This window comes from Strix aluco, chromosome 1 (genome assembly GCF_031877795.1).
Source record: "Strix aluco isolate bStrAlu1 chromosome 1, bStrAlu1.hap1, whole genome shotgun sequence".
Classification (NCBI taxonomy): domain Eukaryota; kingdom Metazoa; phylum Chordata; class Aves; order Strigiformes; family Strigidae; genus Strix; species Strix aluco.
The window spans coordinates 67,431,354-67,453,504 of NC_133931.1; the positions used below are offsets into that span (position 1 = coordinate 67,431,354).

The following is a 22,151-nucleotide window of genomic DNA, read 5'->3' on the forward strand; positions in this document are numbered from 1 at the left end:
CTTGGGAATCCAAGCAGTAACCTTTCCTAACCTTTAACATGAGGTTTTTTGGGTGAAAAGATGCTGGACTCAGGTTAAGACATAAAGGCAAGGAAATAGGAAAAGAACAGGAGAAGAACGCTTCAAAACCCTCAAAGTAGTTGTGTTTTAGGTTGATATCTTAAGATTTTGCTGTCTTTTAGTGTCACCTATTTATTTATTCCTTCAGGAAATTCTAACTGGAATCAAGGTTATTTGTCTCGGTATGAAGAGTGTTCTGCAGATGATTCTTTTGTTTCTGCTAACTCATACAGTTACCAAACAGATGACAGATCATCTTCTTATGGACTAAGATCTGATGACTTTGCAATGATGTCTGCACTCAGGGACTCTCTTGCTCTTCAGACTGGAAGTCCTGCCAGTGGTATCAGTGAATGGCTGAGACAGTTCAGCCGATCTGCTTCTGGCAGTAATTCAGCTGGTGGGGCCTGTTCCTATGAGACAAGTCCAGTGAGTGAGTACTCAGCAGAATATATGTCCAACGATGTGCGAGGAAGTAAGCTCCCTGATAACAGAATCTCATATGGCGGGGAAAGTACAAACTGGGGGAATCAACAAGCGTGTACAAAAGCAAGGCATATGAGTGATCAAGGATTACCCTATGCCAATTCTTCTGCCTCATATCCTCCTTCTGGAAGATATTCCACAAACTATCCTTTCCAAAGCTATTCCTCTTACAAGAATGAGGAGTCTGTGAATACTTGTACATCTTCTGCAACTCCTGCTGTTTCAGGGAGAGGTGGCTGTAGGTGGAATGAGGACTTTAGGTGGAATGAGGACTCTAGCTGGAACCAGAGCTCTAGCTGGAACCAGGAGTCTAACTGGAGCCAGGAATCTAGGTGTCAAGGATTCAGGCATCCCAAGTCAGGCTACAGGAGTGATTGGAGTTCACATCAGTACTCATTTTCTGGCAGTGGTTCGTACAGAGAATACCAGCAGTTCAGAAGCTCAGATAAGATATTTGATGAAGATGCTGTTGGTCTTACTCCCAACATTTTGAATAGACTACGAGGAGAGGATATACCTACAATGACCAGGATGCTCAAACAGTTGGCTCCATATTATCCAGCACTTCAAAGTAAGATTGTGATTAGTTCTCATGTAAAATGAGTTACATCAACATAATTGCTTAACATAAGCAGGAAATTGCGTGTTGCAGAGACAGTATGGTCCGTTCAGAGGAGTTGAGTTCATTTTGCTCAACATCTGTACCAGTTGAAGAATGGCACTAATTGCCTCTCTGAGGAGGCTTTGCCTCTTGACAACTAAATAGATCTGTGAGTGGCAGGAAATGTTGATAGCACAAAAATTTCCTGAATTGAAAGGTTTGTCCTAGGTCATCTTGCTAACTAGCATCTTGTAGCATGATCAGAGTTAGTACTTTTGAGGTGATAACTGTGGGAAGGGTATGTATTGGCATAAAGAAAAAATATTGGAATGCATGCAGAACCAAACTCGGATGGCATTATCATAGATGAAGATGTGGATCAAACACATTGGGATAACAAAAGAGAAATGTTATCAAAGAGCTGGTTTGTTATATGACAAATTATTTTTTCCAATTATTGTAGAAATATTCTGTAATGTTAAAAATAGTAAAATACTCTTCAAATAAGAGATTCTCCCTTGGAAATAGATTATAAGAGGGATTTAAAGGGAGGTGGGCATATGCTACTGTATAGTTGTCATTGGGCATGAGTTTGGACAAATGTGAATTCTGCTTATGGTACTAGAATTAGTTAATTAACTAGGTAGCTAGTTAATAGTAAAACTTTCATTTTGATGTTCTCTCTGCTGTATTGTGTGAAATAACATGAAATGTTTTTTATCTCCCCTTTCTAGAACTAAATATTCAGACATTAGTCAATGTGCTAGTAGAAACTAGAGGAAAAGATTAAGGAGCAAGAACAGCTGAACTGGAAACAGATGAACAGATTCGAGAATCTCCATCTCTTGGTTTTCAGGAAAGAGACTGAATTTAATTCTGTGTCTGGTTTGGGGAGGGGAAAGGGAGGTAGGGTTTAATTTTTTAACATGTGAAATATAGCTGGAACACAAACTTGCACATAATGGAGGTGAACATACTATTTTGTTTAGGCTTTTTTAATGTATTTGTTATATCTTAGTATATTACAGAAAAAAATCTTTTGTTATTTTTTGAAAATATGTTAATGTTATTCTGTCAGCAAAAAGCTAATAACCCTTTTAACACCCTTCCCAATTCAGAAAAAAAGAAAGGTTTCATTTTATGTTATCTACTTAGGAAGAATATTCACTGAAAATACAGGTCCATGGCATGAAAATACAGGTTTATTTTTCTTCACACAAATGTAAGGCCAGTTCAGTTAATTTGAGCCTTTATAATTGGCATATTTTTAGAAATTGATACACTACATTTCTGTTTAGACAAAGAAAGGAGAATGTCACAGCAAAGGTATTCTCTGTCTTAACATGATGCTATATGAGGAAAATGTAATCTGTTCTAGGGGATTGGTATGTAATGGGGCATATTACTCGCTTTCAGTTTTGCAGAGTAAAAAGAGACGTGAAATACATGCAGATTTTTTTATCATGTTGTTCGGAATGAAATGGCTAAAAATCGGCTTAAAAACTCATTTGATGGATTCATCCATACTAAAATAAAAATTCCTGATTCTTTCTACTGGCAAAAGCGCACTAAGAAATAGTAGAACCTATAAGGCAATCGGATCAAATAAGAGAAAAATAAATAATCAAAATGACATACTAACTCAGAAGTACTTAACAGTTCATGATGTTTATCAGTCGTCCATACTTATGTTTTCCCCACAGTTCTGAGCCACGTGCTCCTGAATGCCCAGCTTTAGGTGTCTACTTTGTACCAAATCAGCTTACATGGAGCTAAAGAAGTGAGACAGTTTACTCCCCAGTGTCCATTTTCCTTTTCACTGCTGTGTTGTGGACTATCATTTTTCTTCTCACCAGTACCTGAAAGACTTCTCTGTCTCTGTGCATTAAATACTTGTGCTAAACCAGGGTTAATCTTCATGAGCAGTCATAATATATTTTTGCATGCACTAAAATAACTTTTTGTATCTGGTCATGGGAATTTTAACAAAAAGGCAACAAAGCAATTTGATTATAGAGCATACAAACTCAATTCCCTGAAATTCTCCTTCTGTAATTGTTTTGCTTGTGCATCAGAAAACATCCACTTTCCTTTTTCATTCCTATTCACTACTTTTCTCCTTCTCATACTTACTGAAAGGTTTAAGTAGTTTCTAATGGCACACACTTAGTAGTTGTGCCATACACTTTTATCCGTTGAATTACATAGTAGACCTTCTTGCTTAAAGGGGGAAAACACTGTTTTCTCCCACAGCTGTCTGCCAGAGTTTTGATTTAAAACTCCATGGGACTGATCAGTTATTATCTACATTTAAAAATGATCAAAACTTACTTACATGAGTGTTACTACCTTAGGTTTTTATCCACAGAAAGTGTAGTGCAACTGAAATTCTGAAACCATCGAGAAAATGTGACTAGACAATGTTACTGCTACAACTCTGTCAATTCAAGTTAAGACCTTTTCAAGTGAGGTTGTCAAGAGCTCCTTTTTCCCATTTCTCACTCCCTTTGGGATGTTACTGCCATTACTGTATATCCCAGTGGCATACAGCAGCTGGATGATCTCTGCCCAAATTAGATGCTCTCTCTGCCTACACATTCCCTTCTTATTTTTTGTTTTGGGGAACAGTTCCTGTCCCTGCTTCCTGTTGTGGAGGGTCCTGCACTGGGGAAGCAGTTGTTGCGTTTGAAACAGAGTTGGAGTAGCGACCAAGTTGAGAAGAAATACTTTTCAGCATTGATTTACTAAAGGTTTCCTGAGCCATAGATAGCATTTGGAGTCTTATAAATGCCCTCTGCTTCTCTGTTTCAATTTTCAGTTCTTACCAAAATCAGTGAAGTTCTTGAGGTGATTGTCTGTTGGTTCTTATACACAAGCACTATCACGTAGGGAATTTTTTTTAAGCTGGTGGTATCCTGTAATATGCTCTCCAAACCTGCCTTATCTCTTATGTGTGATTACTATCAGCAGTGTGTTGTTCTCAGTTTCTTTCAGTCACTTGGCTGAGCCAGTTTCAGCTGCATCACTGCATCATAGAATGGTTTGGGTTGGAAGGGACCTTTAAAGGTCACCTAGTGCAACCCCCATGCAATGAGCAGGGACATCCTCAACTAGATCAGGTTGCTCAGAGCCCTGTCCGACCTGACCTCTACCACCTCTTTGGGCAACCTGTTCCAGTGTTTTACCACACTCATTGTAAAAAAATTTCTTCCTTGTATCTAGTCTAAATCTACCCTCTTTTAGTTTAAAACCATTACCCCTTGTCCTATTGCAACAGGCCCTGCTAAAAAGTTTGTCCCCATCTTTCTTACAAGCCCCGTTTAAGTACTGAAAGGCCACAATCAGGTCTCCCCGAAGCCTTCTCTTCTCCAAGATGAACAACCCCAACTCTTTTGGCCTTTCTTCACAGGAGAGATGTTCTATCCCCCGATCATCTTCATGGCCTCCTCTGGACCCACTCGAGCAGGTCCATGTCCTTCTTATGTAGGAGACTCCAGAGCTGGACACAGTACTCCAGGTGGGGTCTCACGAAAGCAGAGTAGAGGGTGAGAATCACCCCCCTCAACCTGTTGGTCACACTTCTTTCTCTTTATGCAGCCCAGGATACAGTTGGCTTTCTGGGCTGTGAGTGCACAGTGCTGGCTAATGTCCAGCTTTTCATCCACCAGTACCCCCAAGATATCCACCAATTTCCTGCTATTCAAATGAAGGGCAAAAAGAAACAGACAGAAACAATTTCAGCATGCAACTCTGCAAAGGGATTGTTTACCCCTGTGACAGGAGCGATGAATGTTTTCCTTTCTTCCAGGGCTGGGTAGAATTGTGAGTACTAAGCATCATTTGGAGGGCTTCTGTGACACCTTCCCTTCCTTTCTAGGGCCAGGTACTTGCAACTCAGACTGTTTTCTTTTACAGGATCCACCATGAGGATCTATCTGCCTGTTTCACTTCTTTCTCTCTAGCCAGCAGCTCATCCTACAAACATGATCTCTGAGAGATGGTGACTTTGGATTCTGTCTTAATTGTTCTCACTCAGTTCAACCCTGCCACCTTTAAAGGGAGATTCAAATTACTCTTAAGAGAAAAGCATAAATCTAGGCTTCTGACCTTTTTGGCACCTGGCTGGCAGTGTCCACAAAGGCACCAGGTAAGAAGACCTCATGGGGGGGGAAAAAAAAAAAAATGTGCCTTGGAAGTTCTGTCATCCTACCAGTTACTTCTTCAACAGGCTAGCATAAGCCAAGACTTCCTGTTGCTTCTTTTTTCCTGCACTGGCTAATTTTGTTGAATCAACCTCTGGCTGGCTACTCCTTACTCCAAAGAACCCCTTTGCCTTAACTTGCTCCCATGGAGTATAGAGCTGGAGCAGAAGGAGTCCTCTGCTTGTTCGTGTTTCTCTAGACTCGGGTCCTTCTTCAAGAAACAACCTTCACAAGGCAGGCATTGATAGCCTGCAGACCAGCATCACTTTAAATGCCTGCCAACCCTCAGCACTAATACAGTGACACCACAAGCTTTGGCACTGAGGCAGGAGTTTTGAGGCTGCACCAGAGCCCTTTAAACCAATTTCACATTTCCTTAAAAAGCTGTTGATAAAAATCCAGACTAGAACATGCTTTGGGAGATAAACAGTCTACTTTCCAGCCGATTTCTTGGTCTGTGGTGTACCTGCTTTCACACCTTCAGAAGCGTCCGTTTCCTATGGAGGGAGACAAGAGTCATTCCAGCCCAGAGCCACTTTGGTGATTCTCGGCAGCAGAGACCTCCTTTAGAAAGTGCTAGAGCCCATTGTTCTCCACCGAAGGTGGTGAAGTGTAACAAGGTTGGCTGGAAGAGAAGACATCCTTCATAGGAGATGGCCTTGGAAATTTTTCAGGTTCCAGCTTTTCTAGTTTTGTAGCTCGAACCTACTGATGAGCCTCAGAACACTTCCCAGAATTACTGAATTTCATTTGATGCATGATCTGAAGGGGCAGATTCCTTAGTGGGAAAGGAATGGGGAAGCGCTTTTGAATGGGGCCATTTAATTAAGGAGAAGCTTTTTTGAGCCCAGAACTTTGGGGCTCTTCTTTTATTGCTTTGTTTCTGAAGTGAACATATATATGATCATCTCAGCCTTCTGGGGAGGTAATGTTCAGGCAGTAACTTTCTCCCTTGTTTTCTTAAACAGAAATAATTCTCAACAGTTCATCCAAGGCTGCTGGAGGAGGTGGTCTCTGACACCGGTCACTATTCCTGCTCCCCCAGAAACAATCCCTTGCCCTTTGGGAGAGCTCCTTGTCTCTGTGTGCTTATGCTGTGAAGACCATTGGTCTCTCCCCAGATATTTCACACCAGAAAAGCATGTAGAAAATGTTGCTGAACTGTCACAAAGGACCTGTTTGATTATCACTTGACAACTAGTAGCAGCTTCTCTGCACAACAGATGTTTGGTAACTGCACAGTTGCCACTTGGCTGTCTTCACCCTGACACCAGATACTACTCTGCCTTGGACACTTGGGAATAACATCAGAACATTTTTTTTTTCAGGTAGGATGTCTCTCTGTGCATAGACCCAAACCCTCTCTGCATAATCTTTTGGAGTAGCTGCTTGATATCACTGACAGCATCAGTTTATGCGTCAGCATAAACAGCATCAGCAACAGCTCACCTGCCTGTAATTACAAGATTTGAAGCCAAGGGGTGGGTGTGGACTGCCTGCATACAGTGGGCTGGGGCTGGGACAGGACTGACAAATCCATATTGCTAGAGCTTAAGAAAAAGTCTTTGGATAAAGCTAAAAGCTCTTGCCTGTAAACATGTCCTGAAGAGTAGCAGTTACAGGTGAGAGGGACCTGGGGGTGTTGATTGACAGCCAGCTGAACATGAGCCAGCAGTGTGCCCAAGTGGCCAAGAAGGCCAATGGTATCCTGGCTTGTATCAGAAATAGTGTGGCCAGCAGGGACAGGGAAGTGATCTTACCCCTGTACTCGGCACTGGTGAGGCCGCACCTCGATTCCTGTGTTCAGTTTTGGGCCCCTCACTACAAAAAGGACATTGAATTACTCGAGCATGTCCAGAGAAGGGCAACGAAGCTGGTGAAGGGTCTGGAGCACATGTCGTATGAGGAGCGGCTGAGGGAACTGGGGTTGTTTAGTCTGGAGAAGAGGAGGCTGAGGGGAGACCTCATTGCCCTCTACAGCTACCTGAAAGGAGGTTGCAGAGAGCTGGGGATGAGCCTCTTTAACCAAGTAATAAACAACAGGACAAGAGGTAATGGCCTCAAGTTGTGCCAGGGAAGGTTTAGACTGGATAGTATGAAGTCTTTCTTTATAGAACAGGTTGGAATGGGCTGCCCAGGGAGGTGGTGGAGTCCCCATCCCTGGAGGTGTTTAAGAGTAGGGTTGACATAGCGCTGAGGGATATGGTGTAGTTGGGAACTGTCAGTGTTGGGTTGATGGTTGGACTGGATGATCTTCAAGGTCTATTCCAACCTAGACAGTTCTGTGATATTGCTGCTGGAATATTTTTAAGTGTTCTAGTGCTGGTGTAAGATTTTCTTAGAGCAATCTAAGAACTTGTTAACTTCTCTTTGCTTCCTCCAAGTTGCTTCTTCAGAGTTACTGCAGGAGATGGTGTGTGATAGGAATCAGTCATTACTCTTTTGCTTCAGTTTTTCCACTGTGTCCCTCAGTAACTGTAAATGTTGAGATGGAGGGTAAGGTTATGAGAATGTTTGACTGTCAATTCAAGGCCGCTTCAAGTAAGTGCTTCAGCACAAAAATGAAGACTGTTGATGTTAAATGAGCCCACTAAGCAGAGGGAACTATATATCCCAAGTTGTTAGATGACACTTTATTTTTGTAGGGAACTCCTTGAGGAAGATGCAGTATTGGACACAGGTGTGAAGAAGTTCTATTTGAAGATGTCCTACAGATACCCTGAAACAAAGAGGCAGCTAGAAAACAAAAGGATCAGGCACAGGAAAAAGGCCATCACCCCTGACCCATAGAAAAGTAGAATACAGAAATAAAAAAAAAACCCACTGAACAAAAGTGTAGTAGACTAGAAAAGTTGATCTAATATTTTTACTTAATTTTAAATTCTGTATTAAAAATTAATACATTAAACTCTTATAAAAGTAAGGCACATGCAAAACATGTTGTGCAACATCTGACTTTCAACTCTTTTATAAACTAACAAGCATTATTTTAATTTGGCATTTCTAAAGAGTCATTTTTCCCCATGCAGGATATGTGGAAGAAGGTTAAGTTTGACATTGCACCAGTTAAATCTAGATTCTGTGCTTTCTGTACTACAGTAAGCAGAGATGGTCATATCATACAGTAATACAAAATAAAAACTAACTCAAGTACAGATTCTGGAGGTGATGACCAACATACAAAATTTAAGAATGTGAAGTTTTATCCATTATAATACATCAATAATCTTATTCAGTACAGGATGATTTGGCAACTCCAGTCTGTGTAACGCCAGTGTGCAATTCCTAGTTATCAGTGTCATACGATGCTGAAGACCATGGAAAGATATTGCTCGTAGGACACCTGAATCCAGCCATCTTGATCAGTATCGTATCGTCGGAACACATCAGTCAGCCTCTGAAAAGGGGGAAAAAGCCACACAGTTTTGTGCTTTGGGAAAGTTCAGACTGCCACGTATTCCCCTTGCCACTTCAGTTTCCATAGCTTTATGAACACTTCCGGTTCCTCCCCTCTGTACACACTTTATATGCACAGGATTGCAGAGGTTGTTCTTGGCCATGTCTCCTGCCTGAGCTGTGCAGCAGATCTGATTCTGAAACTGCCTTATCTAGGCACTTCTTTATAGAACCACAGAAAGGTTTGGGTTGGAAGGGACCTTAAAGACCATCTAGTTCTAGTTCCACAGGCAGGGACACCTTCCACTAGCCCAGGTTGCTCAAAGCCCCGTCCAACCTGGCCTTGAACACTTCCAGGGAGGGGGCAGCCACAGCTTCTCTGGGCAACCTGTTCCAGTGTCTCACCACCCTCACAGGAAAGAATTTCTTCCTCATATCTAACCTTAAGACCAGACAGCTTTTTATAACTAGCTTTACAGTGGGGGAAAAACAATGCACAATTCTCATGAGACATTTGAGAGTCATCTGGAGACAGAATCTGATGAGTACTTTGTCCATTTCTCATCTTCTAGCTCAATATGCTTTCTGTATCATTAGTATCCCAGTTGTCTCTGTATAACCCCAGAGATGCCAGGCACGACAAAATAACTACCAGCTTGGTTTCACTAACACCAGCTGAATGGTACTTCATTTCAAAGCCCTCTTTAGCCAGAGGTTAAGTTTATAACTAAGTATAATTGGCTTATATTACAAATGAATATAAAGGCAACTGATATTTCAGCAAACTCATGGTTATAGACATAAAGCTAAAATGAGAAGAACAGAACACCCATATGCAAATAATAAGAGATACTACTGTTACAGGGCACTGCTTTCTCTTCACTCTGTGTATCGGAAGGCATCTTAAGATAGTGTTGCAATGCTGGCCAATGTAAGAAGAGCAACTACTCTCCTATCCTACTAAAACTCAGCTTGTCCGCTGCTACGGTTTCCCAACTTTTCCCCAAAGTCCTTCATACATTTCAATAAAGTCAGATACACTTAGAGAAGCCTTAAGCAATGAGGTGAGGAATCATCCAGACAAAAGAACACAACTGTAAAACTACAGTTCTCTTTCTCTCTCCACAGATGCATTTCCATTACTGAAAGTTTTTTTCCATTGTTTTTGTTGTTTTCTTTGAGATGTCTTTTACTACCATTGCCCCTGCAGGAACAGCAGTGCCAAAAGACTGAATTCAGCTGCTAGGTCAAATTCCTTTTAGTCAGAGCCTTAAACAGAGAGATATACAAAAACCTCACAATTCAGACTACAAGAATTATGGGCACCACGGGATATGACACACTCCAGTTTTAACATGCTCGAGATCCAGAGGAAGTGCATGTATGAAACTAATGGAAATAGTCTTAAGTGTTTTCCTTTTAAAACACTGAGACTCTTACATTTTTTCCCTCTGTTAAAGTATTTGACAGGTCAAAAAAAATTGTATCAAATCTACTCATGATGCAAATGGATAACCAAGTGAAGACCAATAAATGAAAGTGTTTCTAGCACCTCTCCTATACTTTATCCAAATGATTTATTTATAAGCAAGTTCTAGATCCAATATTATAGTTAAATTGAAAACCATAAAAGTTTAAGAAAAGGGGAATTTTTTTCAATTGACATTAAAGTACATCTCCTTTCTTACCTGTAAAACAACACAGCACTGAATAAAGTCATCAAAAGCAACCTGTCCTCTTCCTTGTCTGTCAAATTTCCGAATAAGGATATCGTAGAATTGATCAGACAGTCGGTAACCTTGGAAAGGAGAAATGCTTTAAAAGGTTTCAATTACCACAGTCCTTCTATAAAAAAAACCTAGGCTGTTTAGCAGGCAGGTGTAACAAAACCAGAAAAGAGTAAGCAGTTACAAGAGACAATTTTTTTTGGCCAAATGTCTCTGTGTTAAGCTAAAATGCATGCAGTAAAAACCATGCTTAATAATAATTATAGACAGAGTCACAGTAAATATAATTACTGATTAAAGTGACTAGTTGGTTGAGGGAACGCTTCAGGGCTGCAACTCAAGTTTTTCTAAGTGCAGTCAAATGAAAGTTCCTTTTGCCATCAGAATGCTACTGTAGCGCAGACAGCTGGCTTAGTTTTAAAAAGCAGGAAGCTGTATCAGGTACCTCTGGAAGTTCAGACATTTACCTGGAGTATGGGTAATGCTCTCAGAGCAGCTAACAGGGGAGACAGAAAACATTCCACACGTGGACTGACACATCCAGTTCCATTTTTTCCATTAAAGGAAATAGTTTAAACAGTGCTTGTGGCATCTTTAAAGGTCCCTTATACCTCAAAGGGTAACCACGTTTCACCTGCCTCATAGTCACATTTGTTGAAGCAGTACAGCCCTACCAAGAAGTTCATCTGATGGCATAACCCAATCATAAAAACTGTAATTACAAATGAATTACCAAAACCTGTTAGTGCTTGCTTTAGTTCATTTTTGTCAATCATTCCAGAATTGTCTCTGTCATACGTTCGAAAGACATTCTGCCAGTCTGAGATGTACTTCCAGACTCCAGTGAATTCATTGAAGTTCACACCACCTTTGTTTTCTCTGTCAAACATGCCTGAAATAAGAAATAAGAAACACATATAAAACCTTAATCACACTACTCTTCAGTAAGATCTGCTAGCATTTTGAAGGAAGTGAGAGCGCTTTGTGGAAGGTACTGAAGACAGAAAAGAAACTGCAAAGATACAAGTGATATTTTGGAAAGTTCTGTCAAAAAAGGCATGTTTCCATGGAAGGAGGATAAAATAAAGCAAGATAAAACAGGACCAGCGTGAATCACAGAATATTTTTTTTCCTGGGTTTTCATTTCCACTCTGAAAGTGTTTAGGGCTTGACTGATCATCCAGTGACAAAAAGAGAGGGGGGTTGTTCTTTTCTAAGGACTCGGGAAAAGTCTACAACATCTGTTAACTGCCAAAAGTCTGGGATATTCATCTGCATGTGACTTACTGATACTGTCATACAAACAGCATGTTGCACAGCAATGGAATTCTGACTGCTGTTGAATACTTATTAAAAACAAGGCAAAACATTTAGTTCTTGGACTTATGAACTGTATGATATGAGGGATTTTATGTGCTTGAATTTTTATCATTCTGTTCTACCACCATCATCTTCCACCCTACTGAATTCAAACATTGTAAAGCTTCTGTTTGGTCTTCCTGGAGCAGAACATAGGATTAAAATGCAAGACAGGAAAAACAGTTAACAAAGACAAGCTATATTATATCTTTTCAGAATATCTGAGCTGACAATTTCTCCACACATAAATTACATCTACTCTCTATTCAGTTGTAGCAGTAACATTTTCTCAGGCTACTTTGACAAGTGCATGTATGTGCATGCAAAGGACATTCCTGTATTATTCAAAAGGGAAAATATTTGAGTTTAACTTACTACTGCTGGGCTGTCTGGAGAAAAAAACAACAGTGCAGCAATTAATAGCATTCTCAATTGTCTGAACAGATCACAAAACAGTATCTTAACTTTCACATCACACAACTACACTCACCAAGAATGGACCTGACTGTTGCTGGATTAAATGGAGTCCACGTGCCTGAAACAGAGAAAATTGCTCAGTTCCTCAATATTAAGTAACATTTAAAAAAAATGCAACCAACCAACCAAAAAAATCAGGAAAATAGCCTTAAACAGTGAATTCAGAGCTGGATGACATGGAGCCAGCATATTATAAGTCTGCTTTGAAGTAACTATGTTCTTGATAATTCAGAGATGACTTCAGACCAATGCTTTACAGATACTACACAGAAACCAAAATTTTCCAGGCTGCACCAAAAAACCCCCCAAAAAAACACAAACCCAAAAGCTTGGAAGAACTAAAGGATTTTCTTCTTCCCAGGAAGGCAAGAGGTATTGGCTAAAAGGCAAGATCAAAACTGAAGTCCCACTATTTCTACTGATGGGAGCAGAAGAGTTTTAAGTTATAACTTAAACAAGATTTTATATCTATTCCTCAGTAAAAACCCATCTGCTTATTTCCTGTTTTACAGGTGTGTTAATTCCAGGACATTTAGTTTCTGACAGAAGTGAAAAGAAAAGGTTCCTACCATGGCATAACCCATGTGAAATTTAGAGTTGAGTTTAGTATAAATCCCACCTCCACTGGTAAATCGATTAACAACTGGTATTTTCAGACCAAGAAATGTTGCTGCTTGGAAGGGTCTGAGCAGTAATCATCTGAAGAGGAGCTCTGCACTTCTCCGTATATTTTGACAGGGTAGTCACTTTGGACTAGTTTTCACTCTCTTGGAAGCATTCCAGAGTGCTAGGAAGCATCAAGCTTTAAATTAAGAGAAATACTGTGCTTCACCATCAATTCTCTAGAGGCTGCAAAGGTACCAGGAGGACCGAGAGGCAGGTATTAATTCACTAAGGTTGAGTGAGGGACCACGAAGGAGCCAGCAAGACTAGGGGTACTGTAGAGGCATTTGCAACGACGCAGTCAGCTGACCACAAATACTGAATAGAAAGGCTGCGCTGGTATTAAGGAGGTTTTGTGAGGGCATGGCGGCTTTGCTGGATCAAACAGTGGTGGTGTAAGTACTGCTTATACCAGCGTTGAATTTCTCCCATAGAAGGGAAACTGTATTGGTGTAAGTCTACAGATGCAGCCAGGGGGAAAAGCCCTACGCTGTAGGCAGGCCATGGGACTATCTGCACATAAAGAGAAACATAAGCAGGGGAGAGTAAAAACCGCTCTGAAAATGCTTAAGCAGTATTTGAGACAGAGAACATCAGTACCTTAGAGTTGTATGTCTCCTGACAAAAATAAAAAAATAATAGAATTATTAATAGGGTGCCAGCATTTAACTCTGAACAGAATATAGAAAAAAAAAGGTTGGAATTTCACTTATTTCATGCTGAAATTTTCAAGACTCATACAGACACTATATAGTGAAACCCGAGCAACCCTAGTGCTGAATAACTGTACCAATTCCAGACTGTTCCAACAAACAGAAGGTGACTGTTCCCCTCCCCTGACTTTGCTATTAACTTTACATGGCAGCACAGAATAAAAACGAAGAAGGAAGCATAGGGTTTTCTTCTGCAAACAGCTATATGAAGTGATGATCAGTCCCTCCCAGGTAAGCAGACTGTTATTTGAATAAACTTGACAGGCTGAAAAGCTGAATGTCAAAAACACAGAGAACTTCAAATTTTAATGAGCACTATGCAGACTTTTTTTGATGTTTTAGAAATTAACACATAACATTCTTTTAGCCCATGTTAGACTGCAGGAGAGAGCTACACACAACGGTCCACTAGAGGATATATTTTGAAAATAATATAGTGAATTGTTAGTGACTTTGGTCTACAAGATCTAGAATCTCTCGGAATGAAGAAAGCTTACTCGGTAAACATTCTGCCTAATAGTGAATTCACTTAGGGATTCTTCATAACTGCAAAGCACTGAAACTGCTAATCTACACTGTAAATAAGGAAAGAAAAGAGTTCAGGCAGTCATCACTGTCTATTACCCTTAAATTCAATCAGATGAGAACTTATTTAACATATATGACATTTAAAATGGCAGTTAAACCCAGGTTCCCACATCCTTACGAACAGCACTATAATCTTAAATGAAAACAGTGTCTTAATCAATTTAACATAGCTTCAGCTGAAGTTGGTATTCAAAATAGTATTTTAGTTATGGATCAGGTGCAGCAGTTAAAAATATATTGCTTTTAATGGACCAGGTACCTTATTAAATATTCTAGTAAATCCAGTGTAGTTACAAGACCACAATTTTACTAAATATAGCTATCCAAATTTATTTCAAGTCAGGTGATTACTGACAAAAAGGAGCCTTTCAGTCTGCATGCACTGCAGCTCACAACATCAGTTTAAGCCCTTCTCGGTCACAGGAAGGATGAAGAAATTAAGCCTTGGGAGAAGGCGAACTTGATATGGACTCAAAGGCACACAAACAGCTTCAATATGCACTTTTTCAGATTTCTAAGTGGAAAAAAAAAAAAAAACCTCACAAAGGACAATCTTACCCACCCTGTCACCAGAGGAAAGTAAAAACAGGCTACCGGAAAAATTTTTTTGTTTTTATTTTACTTCCACAAGTTATTTGACCATACCCTAGTGCCCTGGTTTTGGCTGGGATAGAGCTAATTAGTTGTTTTTTTTTCCTTCCTTCTTAGTAGCTAGAATAGTGCTGTGCTTTGGATTCAGTAGGGGATTTGATATGAGAAGAATGTTGATGATGTACTGATGTTTTTAGTTGCTGCTAAGAAATCAAGGACTTTTCAACTTCACATGTCCTGCCCATGTGCAGGGACACAAGAAGCTGGAGGGAAGAAGAGCCAAAACAATGGACCCAAATTGGCCAATGGAATATTCCCTATCATCTAACATCATGCTCAGTATATAGATAAGGGTGGGCTGGGAAGCTCCACTGGGGCTCTCGGGATGGTGGTTTCAGGGTTCTCTCTTCTCTGGGCTCGCTAGCCAGGAACAGGCTGGGCATTGGTCAGCGGGTGGTGAGCAATCACACTGTGCATTACCCGTTTACATTTTTATTTTATTTCAAATATTGTTTTTATGTCAACCTACGAGTCTCCTTGCCCTTACCCCTCCAACTGTCTCCCCCATTCCCCAGTGGTGGGGGAGGGTGAGCGAGCGGCTGTGTGGTGTTTGGCTGCTGGCTGGGTTTAAACCATGACACCTCATTACCCTTTAAGCATTATGACACGGAACTGACAGACTGCTGGAAAGTTTTAATACTAGATCTATAATGTATCTTTCTGCTTTGTTAGGAAAAACACCCAAACATGCCTCATTTGGAGAAAAAAAAAATAAAATTACGGTCTTCAATTCCTGCACCAGACTGTATGAAAAGATTTTATGTGCAGTAAAAAGGCTTGTTGTAAACATCTGATCTTTGTCCAGGTTAAACACCATTATACCAGGTTAAAAACCAAAGGTTCAGTAGTAATGAGAGAAGAACATATAAATCACCATTTTTGTCTTCTCAGAAGCAGAACTGGAAAAAATAAAAGGATGTGCACACCTTCATCCCCCAGAATACAAATCAATAATGTTTACAATAGGTACTCAGTTTATAATGCATTCTTACTAACATGCACCAAACCCAGAAAGCTTCCCTTAAAATCAAAAAAAACCCAGGAACAATGGGCTCAGCAAAAAAAAAAAATTAAAAATCCATAAATAAAATCAGAAAGATTATCCACTTTTTTCCCCTCCAACCTTTTGCTGTAGATTAAGTAGTATTAATCAGTGGTAGGAACATTCTCTCCCCCACCATCAAAGAATTATAGCATCAAGCAACCAGTCTCACACAAAATTTAACATTAAGTTAATGAACTTACTGGACTACCTCACTGCTCATTTATAGACTTACCATTGGATAATGCCTGCTGAAGTTCATTATCAGATATTATTCCACTCCTATCTTTATCAACCCTGGGAGAAGGAAAAAAAAAAAAAAAAAAAGAGAAAAAAGAACAGTAAGCTTTAAATGGCTGAAATTAACTGGTTCCACTTACAGAAGACTTCAACATTCCGGTTCTTACTCACCAGACACGATTAATCTTTTCCTGAAAAGTCACTAACTGCATTTTACTTGGTAAACCCTTCACAGTTACTGCAAATTAAACATTTCATTCAGACTGATGAGACATTCTAGAATATGACAAAAGCTACAAAAACCCTGAAACACTTAATTTAGGAGTGAAGAGACACACAAAAACACACACTGAGAATAAAAGTTTGGGTGTACTCCACACAAGAAAGTGTTTTTATTTATTTTTAAAAGAACTGCAGAGCACACCATGCTGGTTAAATCCACAAAATGCCTTATGTCACAGTAGTAAGCTGTTCGGTTCCCAAACTGGAGTCCCAAGTTTGGCACCCAGTTTCTCTCAATAAGATGTTGGCAACAGAGAGAAAGCCACTAATGTAACCAGTGTGAAGTACTGACAGAACTGACTGCAGGGCCTTGACCCCTTTCAAAGGGGTTCAAAAAGTGAAAAAACACAGGCAGGTGCCAGCTTCCATTAAGCCTTCACAGTTTATTGTCTTAGAGAACAGAGTTCTATCCCAGAATTAATAAATTAAGTAATGTCTGCCAAAATAAAGCAGGATCATGCCTTCTTTTAGGAAACTTGAAAGTGGTGGGGACTTCCCTCCATTTTATAGAAGAACCTTCCCCTTGACACAGACAGTTTTTATTTCCCCTCAGTTACTATCATCCCAGAGTCCTGCTCAGCTGATCCCTCTGCAAAAGCTGTTGTTTTTCTCCTTTAGTCCTTGTTGCCTTTTTCTAAACCTTTTCAGTTCATTCTACAAGATTCCTTCCTCATCTCAAAAATTATATAAGCTGCATACAACATTCCAATTGCAAAGCATAAATTGCATAGATTATAATAACAAAAAGATATTCCCCTTTTTTATTCTCTATTTCTTTTCTAGGTATTCCAAATATTTTTTATCTTTCATGAGCTGCTAAGCTGGTATTTTCATAAAAATGTGTTATGACCTACTTATCTTGCTCCTGAGCATCATCAGTCAGCTTAGAGCACGTTCATTTTACATACAAAATGACACAAAGTTAGAGTGGGTCTTCCTCATGGACATCAGGTATCTACTCCAATATCACCTGACTCATACAGCGATCATGATCTGGCCAGGGCAGGGTGATGTGACCCTGTCATTCAGGACTGTAAGGTGCTCCTGCATGTCTTCGCAGGCCTCACTTACTGCGGGAATCAGTTTGTGTAACCAGCAAACTTCATCTGACCATCCACCCTCTTTTCCCCCAGCTGCTCCTGAACATACCAAATAAAGATCTCAGAACAGCTCCATCCATCAGTGTGGCAGATGACTGTGCAGTCTTTTTTTTTAAAGTCAGTTATTTATCCACCAAAGGACCCTCCCTCTCATTCTACGTATACTGGATTTCTTTACAGGGCTTTGAGAGTCTCTGTTGAGAGTCTCTTTGGAAATGACACAGATTGTATCAATTGCACCAGTTCCAGCCATCATATCCATACCCAATCCTTATCAAACATACTCCAAGACTTACACAGTAGTCTGCCAGACAGGAATACTTCAGTAAAAGCCATGCAACCCTCCTGAGTGACTAGCTACATTATTTAAAATAATGTTTCTACCAGTTTGCCTGGTGCTGAAGTCAGACTGTTGATCGGTTTCTTTCTGGACCTTTTAAAAAAAGAAATGGCATCAAGCACGCCTCCTCCAAGCTCTCAGATGAAACCTTTAGGGAAGACTGGGTAGGTAAGCTGCCACATTCCTGAGTCACTCCTGAGTTACTAAGCAAATACTAGCCAGTTTTAGCAACTTGTTACTGTTTGTCTACTCCTTAACCGCTTCTGTCACTTGAGTCAAGACAGATCCTCTGACACATCTCACATAAAAACAGATTTCAACGTAGGAACCTCTTCAGTTTCCTCGACAGGACACAAGAGTGAAGAACTCCTTTAGCCTCTTTACTACTGCGGTCTCGACAGCATGTTTTTTAGCACGGGCCTGCTCACTCCCTTGCAGGTTCCTGCTTCAGATGTATTCAAGAGAATATTTGTTGGTAGATTTTAAGCTTGTTATTAAGCATTTACCAGATTCCTTTTCACGAGCTTTCCTGTACTGATACACTGATCCTCCAGACTTCACAATCCTTTCTGGATTCTCAGGTCAAAAATTACTTCGGCGTTTTCAAGGTTACCTTCTCACTTCTTCCCTTGCTCTAAAATACAGCCATACTTATTCCTCCTTAAGACTTTCTTACCCCCCCCCCCTCAGATTCCTCCTGCAGGGATATAACCGCGACGTTTACCCCCCCTGCAAGGCCCCAAGGCTGACAAATGCTGCGCTGGATGCCCGGGCCGGGGACAGGCTTCCCCTAGCAGCTGACCGTTTCCGGGCACCTCCCAACGCCCGCTCCCTCCCGGTGCCACCTCAGGCAACGGCGGCCCCGGGGGCGGGGGGGCGAGCCGGCCTCCCAGCGCCCCCGCCGGAGGACACGGCAGCGCAGCCCGGGAACGAGGAGGATCGGCGACCAGCAGGGGTGGGGGGGGAAAGGCCCCCTCAGCCCCCTCCCCGCAACCGGTAGGGCGGCACGCGAGGCGGGTCGCCCCGCGGGTGCCCCGCCCCGGGAGCGCGGCGCGGCGGCCTCACCTCTGGAAGACGTTCCATAGGAAGGCGGGGTCGGGCAGCGCGGCGCCACCGCCGTTGGGCCGGTACTGATACCCCGCCGCCATGGCCCCTCCGCGGAGCCGCCCGGCAGCTCGCGCCCGCCGCCTCGCGCTTCCGGCACGCGCCGCCTTGACGCAGCGCCGCCGGTGACGTCGATGAGCCGGGCAGGCGCGCGCGGGCCCCGCCCCGGGGAATCCCGAGAGGAGCCGTTGCGCCGCCCCGCCCGTTGCCACGGCGACGGCTGAGGGGCAGGGCCGGTCCCCCAGGCCCGCAGGGGGCCGAGCGCCGCCCCACACCGCCCCCCGCTCGCCCTGGGTTTCTTGCGGGGACTGAGCCTTCAGGGGCGTCCTGCGGCGCCACCGGCGCAGCCGGGACAACGGGCGGAGCCGTTGCTTGAGCTTGAGCCGTTGGAGGCGGCGGTGTGAGCTCCAGCGGGGCGGGCAGCGGCAGGGCCGGAGCCGGGGCGCGGTGCGCGGCGCTCCCAGCTCAATGGCGCTCCCTCACACAAGCCCTCAGCCGCCGGGAGGGTTTCGGCATGGGCAGGAGCCGTCGCGGTGGCCGCTCCCCGGCAGGCAGGGAGAGAGTAAGGCGAGGCGGTTTGTCACGGAGGGGAAACAGCAGGAGTTTAACCTCCAAGAGTCAGAGGGTTACTGCTGCAGAGGAAGAGAGGAGGATAGGGAGGAACAAAGCCCGATAAACGGCTTGGACAAACTGAAGATCGAAAGCCCACAGGACAAGAATCTCAGGTACAGCCCAGAGACCAGCCCAGAGATTGAAACTGGAAGTACAAGCCCGATTAGTCAGTATTCTTAATTGAACACAACCCTCCAAAATCAGTCTAATTCCCCTCCCCCTAGCTGCAATTCCTAGGAACAGTGTAAGGTCCCACGGGACCTAGAGGGCCCCCACACGGCACCAGAACTACTCAGGTACAGCTCGGCGCTCTGCTGAACCATCCTCAGCCTTTGGGACACGCTCTCTATCAGTGATAAAAGCCACAATCTTTGTTTTACCCTTTGTCCGTACTGCTGACCTTGCACGTATCTCCTCGGGGGTGAGGAGTCAAAGCAGTGGAATGGCACAAGGTCTGGGTGCTCACAGGCCAAGCGAGTTACATATACAAACTCCAGCATGTTAATTAGAACAAAGTAGGCTTGGGTCTTCCTTGTACTTAAAATTTTAAATTCACAATTTTCTGGTAATGTAATTAGAACAGATAATACTGAAAATTAGCTTTTAAGCATTAATCTGAAAATACCATGTCCCCTGCTTTTGGCTGGGATAGAGCTAATTTTTTTTTTCCCTTCCTTCTTAGTAGCTAGAATAGTGCTGTGCTTTGGATTCAGTAGGGGATTTGATATGAGAAGAATGTTGATGATGTACTGATGTTTTTAGTTGCTGCTAAGAAATCAAGGACTTTTCAACTTCACATGTCCTGCCCATGTGCAGGGACACAAGAAGCTGGAGGGAAGAAGAGCCAAAACAATGGACCCAAATTGGCCAATGGAATATTCCCTATCATCTAACATCATGCTCAGTATATAGATAAGGGTGGGCTGGGAAGCTCCACTGGGGCTCTCGGGATGGTGGTTTCAGGGTTCTCTCTTCTCTGGGCTCGCTAGCCAGGAACAGGCTGGGCATTGGTCAGCGGGTGGTGAGCAATCACACTGTGCATTACCCGTTTGTATTTTCTATTATTACTATTATTATTCTCATTACTTTTATTTCAATTATTAAACTGTTTTTATGTCAACCTACGAGTCTCCTTGCCCTTACCCCTCCAACTGTCTCCCCCATTCCCCGGTGGTGGGGGAGGGTGAGTGAGCAGCTGCGTGGTGTTTGGCTGCTGGCTGGGTTTAAACTATGACACTGTGGAAATAAAAACCAGTATCTCACATTTCCAGAAAACTATTAAATCCAGGGTTTATTCACACTTCAACCAAACAAACAAAAAAAAGATTGAAATCTACTGTAAATCTATAAGGATGCAAAGAATACATAGCTTAAGGTAGCAACAGTTTAACATTTTATTGAACTGGTGGTGCTTTATGTGCTGTTTTTAGTAAATCAATGAAAAAAAAAAATGTACCTCTGTGTCTTTATTTATTCACCCTATAATCAAATTGCACGGTAGCAATTTCATTCAGTCCCTTAGTCAGGAAACTAATGATGATTTCATAATTAAGTTTTCTGCAATAAACTATTTTACACCAAAGTAAGTACATACACAAAGTATAATGTGAAAGTGGACTGAGGACGTTAATATATGCTCAATGCAGCGCCATATAAAGACTGTTCTGAAGGAGCCTGCTTAGGTATTGTAAGCAATGTATGTTAGTATATCCAGCACTAATACAGCTCTGTTGTTTTGGGAATATGTATCTTTATATGGCATTGCAGCGCACTGTGCAAACATATTCCACGAGAAAAATGTATTTGCTGACAGCAAAAACAGCTGTAACACACGGGTCGGTAAAATGCCCCCTGGCCATTAGAAGCTTCATTCTTCAAACATGACCTTTACATCCATCTTCCTTCAGAAATCTGATTACATTTTCCCACATCAGAGTCTCTAGAAAGAATCATGCCTAGCAAGTATCGGCATATACTGAACTTTACTCGAAATAGCAATGCCGAATTTGCCCTCAAGTATTTCAAACCCGTTGATCCCAGACCACTAATGACACACAAACACAGAGCTGTCAGTTACTTCAGGAGTTTTGGCACAGTTAGAGTAGGAACTGTAATTTCTTTAAAGATTGGCACATAGTTTGGATTTGGTTGGCTTGGACCTTGATCCAAAGTCTCAATGATCGTCTGCTTCATATCTCTGCTGGCATCGCCCCTCACTGTCAGCAAAGCTGCAATATGGTCATCCCTGCCAAAGGAAAACTGGCATTAGCAGAAAATTTTGCACAAGTAAGATTTTGTCAGAAACATCATTTGGTTGGCAGTCCTTTCACTCAGTTTCAGCGTGTACTTTATTTCTTAATCAAATCTCTAGTCACTCAGAACTGGTGTTTCCAAGCTCAATGTAAAGCACTGTTGTGGCTGCTCTTAGGACTCTAAAACATATTCTATCCTCCCAAAACACAGAATGAAATATTAGCATTTCTCATAAGGAAGTACTACATTCTGCAA

At 42.0% G+C, this 22,151-nt stretch overlaps 3 protein-coding genes across 5 annotated transcripts in view; 1 reads left to right on the plus strand and 2 right to left on the minus strand.

Moving 5' to 3' along the window:
- LOC141923215 (uncharacterized) overlaps positions 1 to 2,788 on the plus strand; it is a 35,447-nt gene extending 32,659 nt beyond the window's left edge. The window contains exons 15-16 of the mRNA XM_074823912.1: positions 209 to 1,117; positions 1,882 to 2,788. Coding sequence (XP_074680013.1) covers positions 209 to 1,117; positions 1,882 to 1,937 — 965 coding nt within the window. The 3' untranslated portion in view covers positions 1,938 to 2,788. The remainder of the gene's footprint in view (positions 1 to 208; positions 1,118 to 1,881) is intronic.
- Positions 2,789 to 8,201: 5,413 nt separating this feature from the next.
- Positions 8,202 to 19,152, minus strand: PDCD6 (programmed cell death 6). 2 transcript variants are annotated; one of them, XM_074823933.1, is made up of 6 exons: positions 18,993 to 19,152; positions 16,201 to 16,262; positions 12,322 to 12,366; positions 11,212 to 11,364; positions 10,434 to 10,543; positions 8,202 to 8,746 (listed from the first exon to the last, which is right to left on the minus strand). In XM_074823933.1, exons 1-6 carry the CDS (start codon positions 19,073 to 19,075, stop codon positions 8,648 to 8,650), a joined length of 552 nt encoding a protein of 183 aa, XP_074680034.1. In that variant the 5' UTR covers positions 19,076 to 19,152; the 3' UTR covers positions 8,202 to 8,647. The 2 variants fall into 2 exon arrangements, with proteins under 2 accessions (XP_074680034.1, XP_074680027.1); XM_074823926.1 differs by having other exon boundaries at positions 11,206 to 11,364; positions 18,993 to 19,151.
- A 1,755-nt stretch (positions 19,153 to 20,907) lies between these two features.
- EXOC3 (exocyst complex component 3) overlaps positions 20,908 to 22,151 on the minus strand; it is a 28,749-nt gene continuing 27,505 nt past the window's right edge. For both annotated transcript variants that reach the window (XM_074824066.1, XM_074824075.1), the window contains exon 13: positions 20,908 to 21,888. In XM_074824066.1, the coding sequence (XP_074680167.1) occupies positions 21,717 to 21,888 (172 nt within the window). In that variant the 3' untranslated portion in view covers positions 20,908 to 21,716. The remainder of the gene's footprint in view (positions 21,889 to 22,151) is intronic.

Bases quoted from the DNA above. Each gene is read 5' to 3' on its own strand.
- PDCD6 (XM_074823926.1), bottom strand. From the start codon at position 19,075: ATGGCGGCGGGGTATCAGTACCGGCCCAACGGCGGTGGCGCCGCGCTG. The intron at 16,263-18,992 runs GTGAGGCCGCCG...TCCTTCTCCCAG, and splicing joins CTATGGAACGTCTTCCAGAG to GGTTGATAAAGATAGGAGTG. The intron at 8,747-10,433 runs GTAAGAAAGGAG...CCCCCTTTTCAG, and splicing joins AGTGCTGTGTTGTTTTACAG to AGGCTGACTGATGTGTTCCG.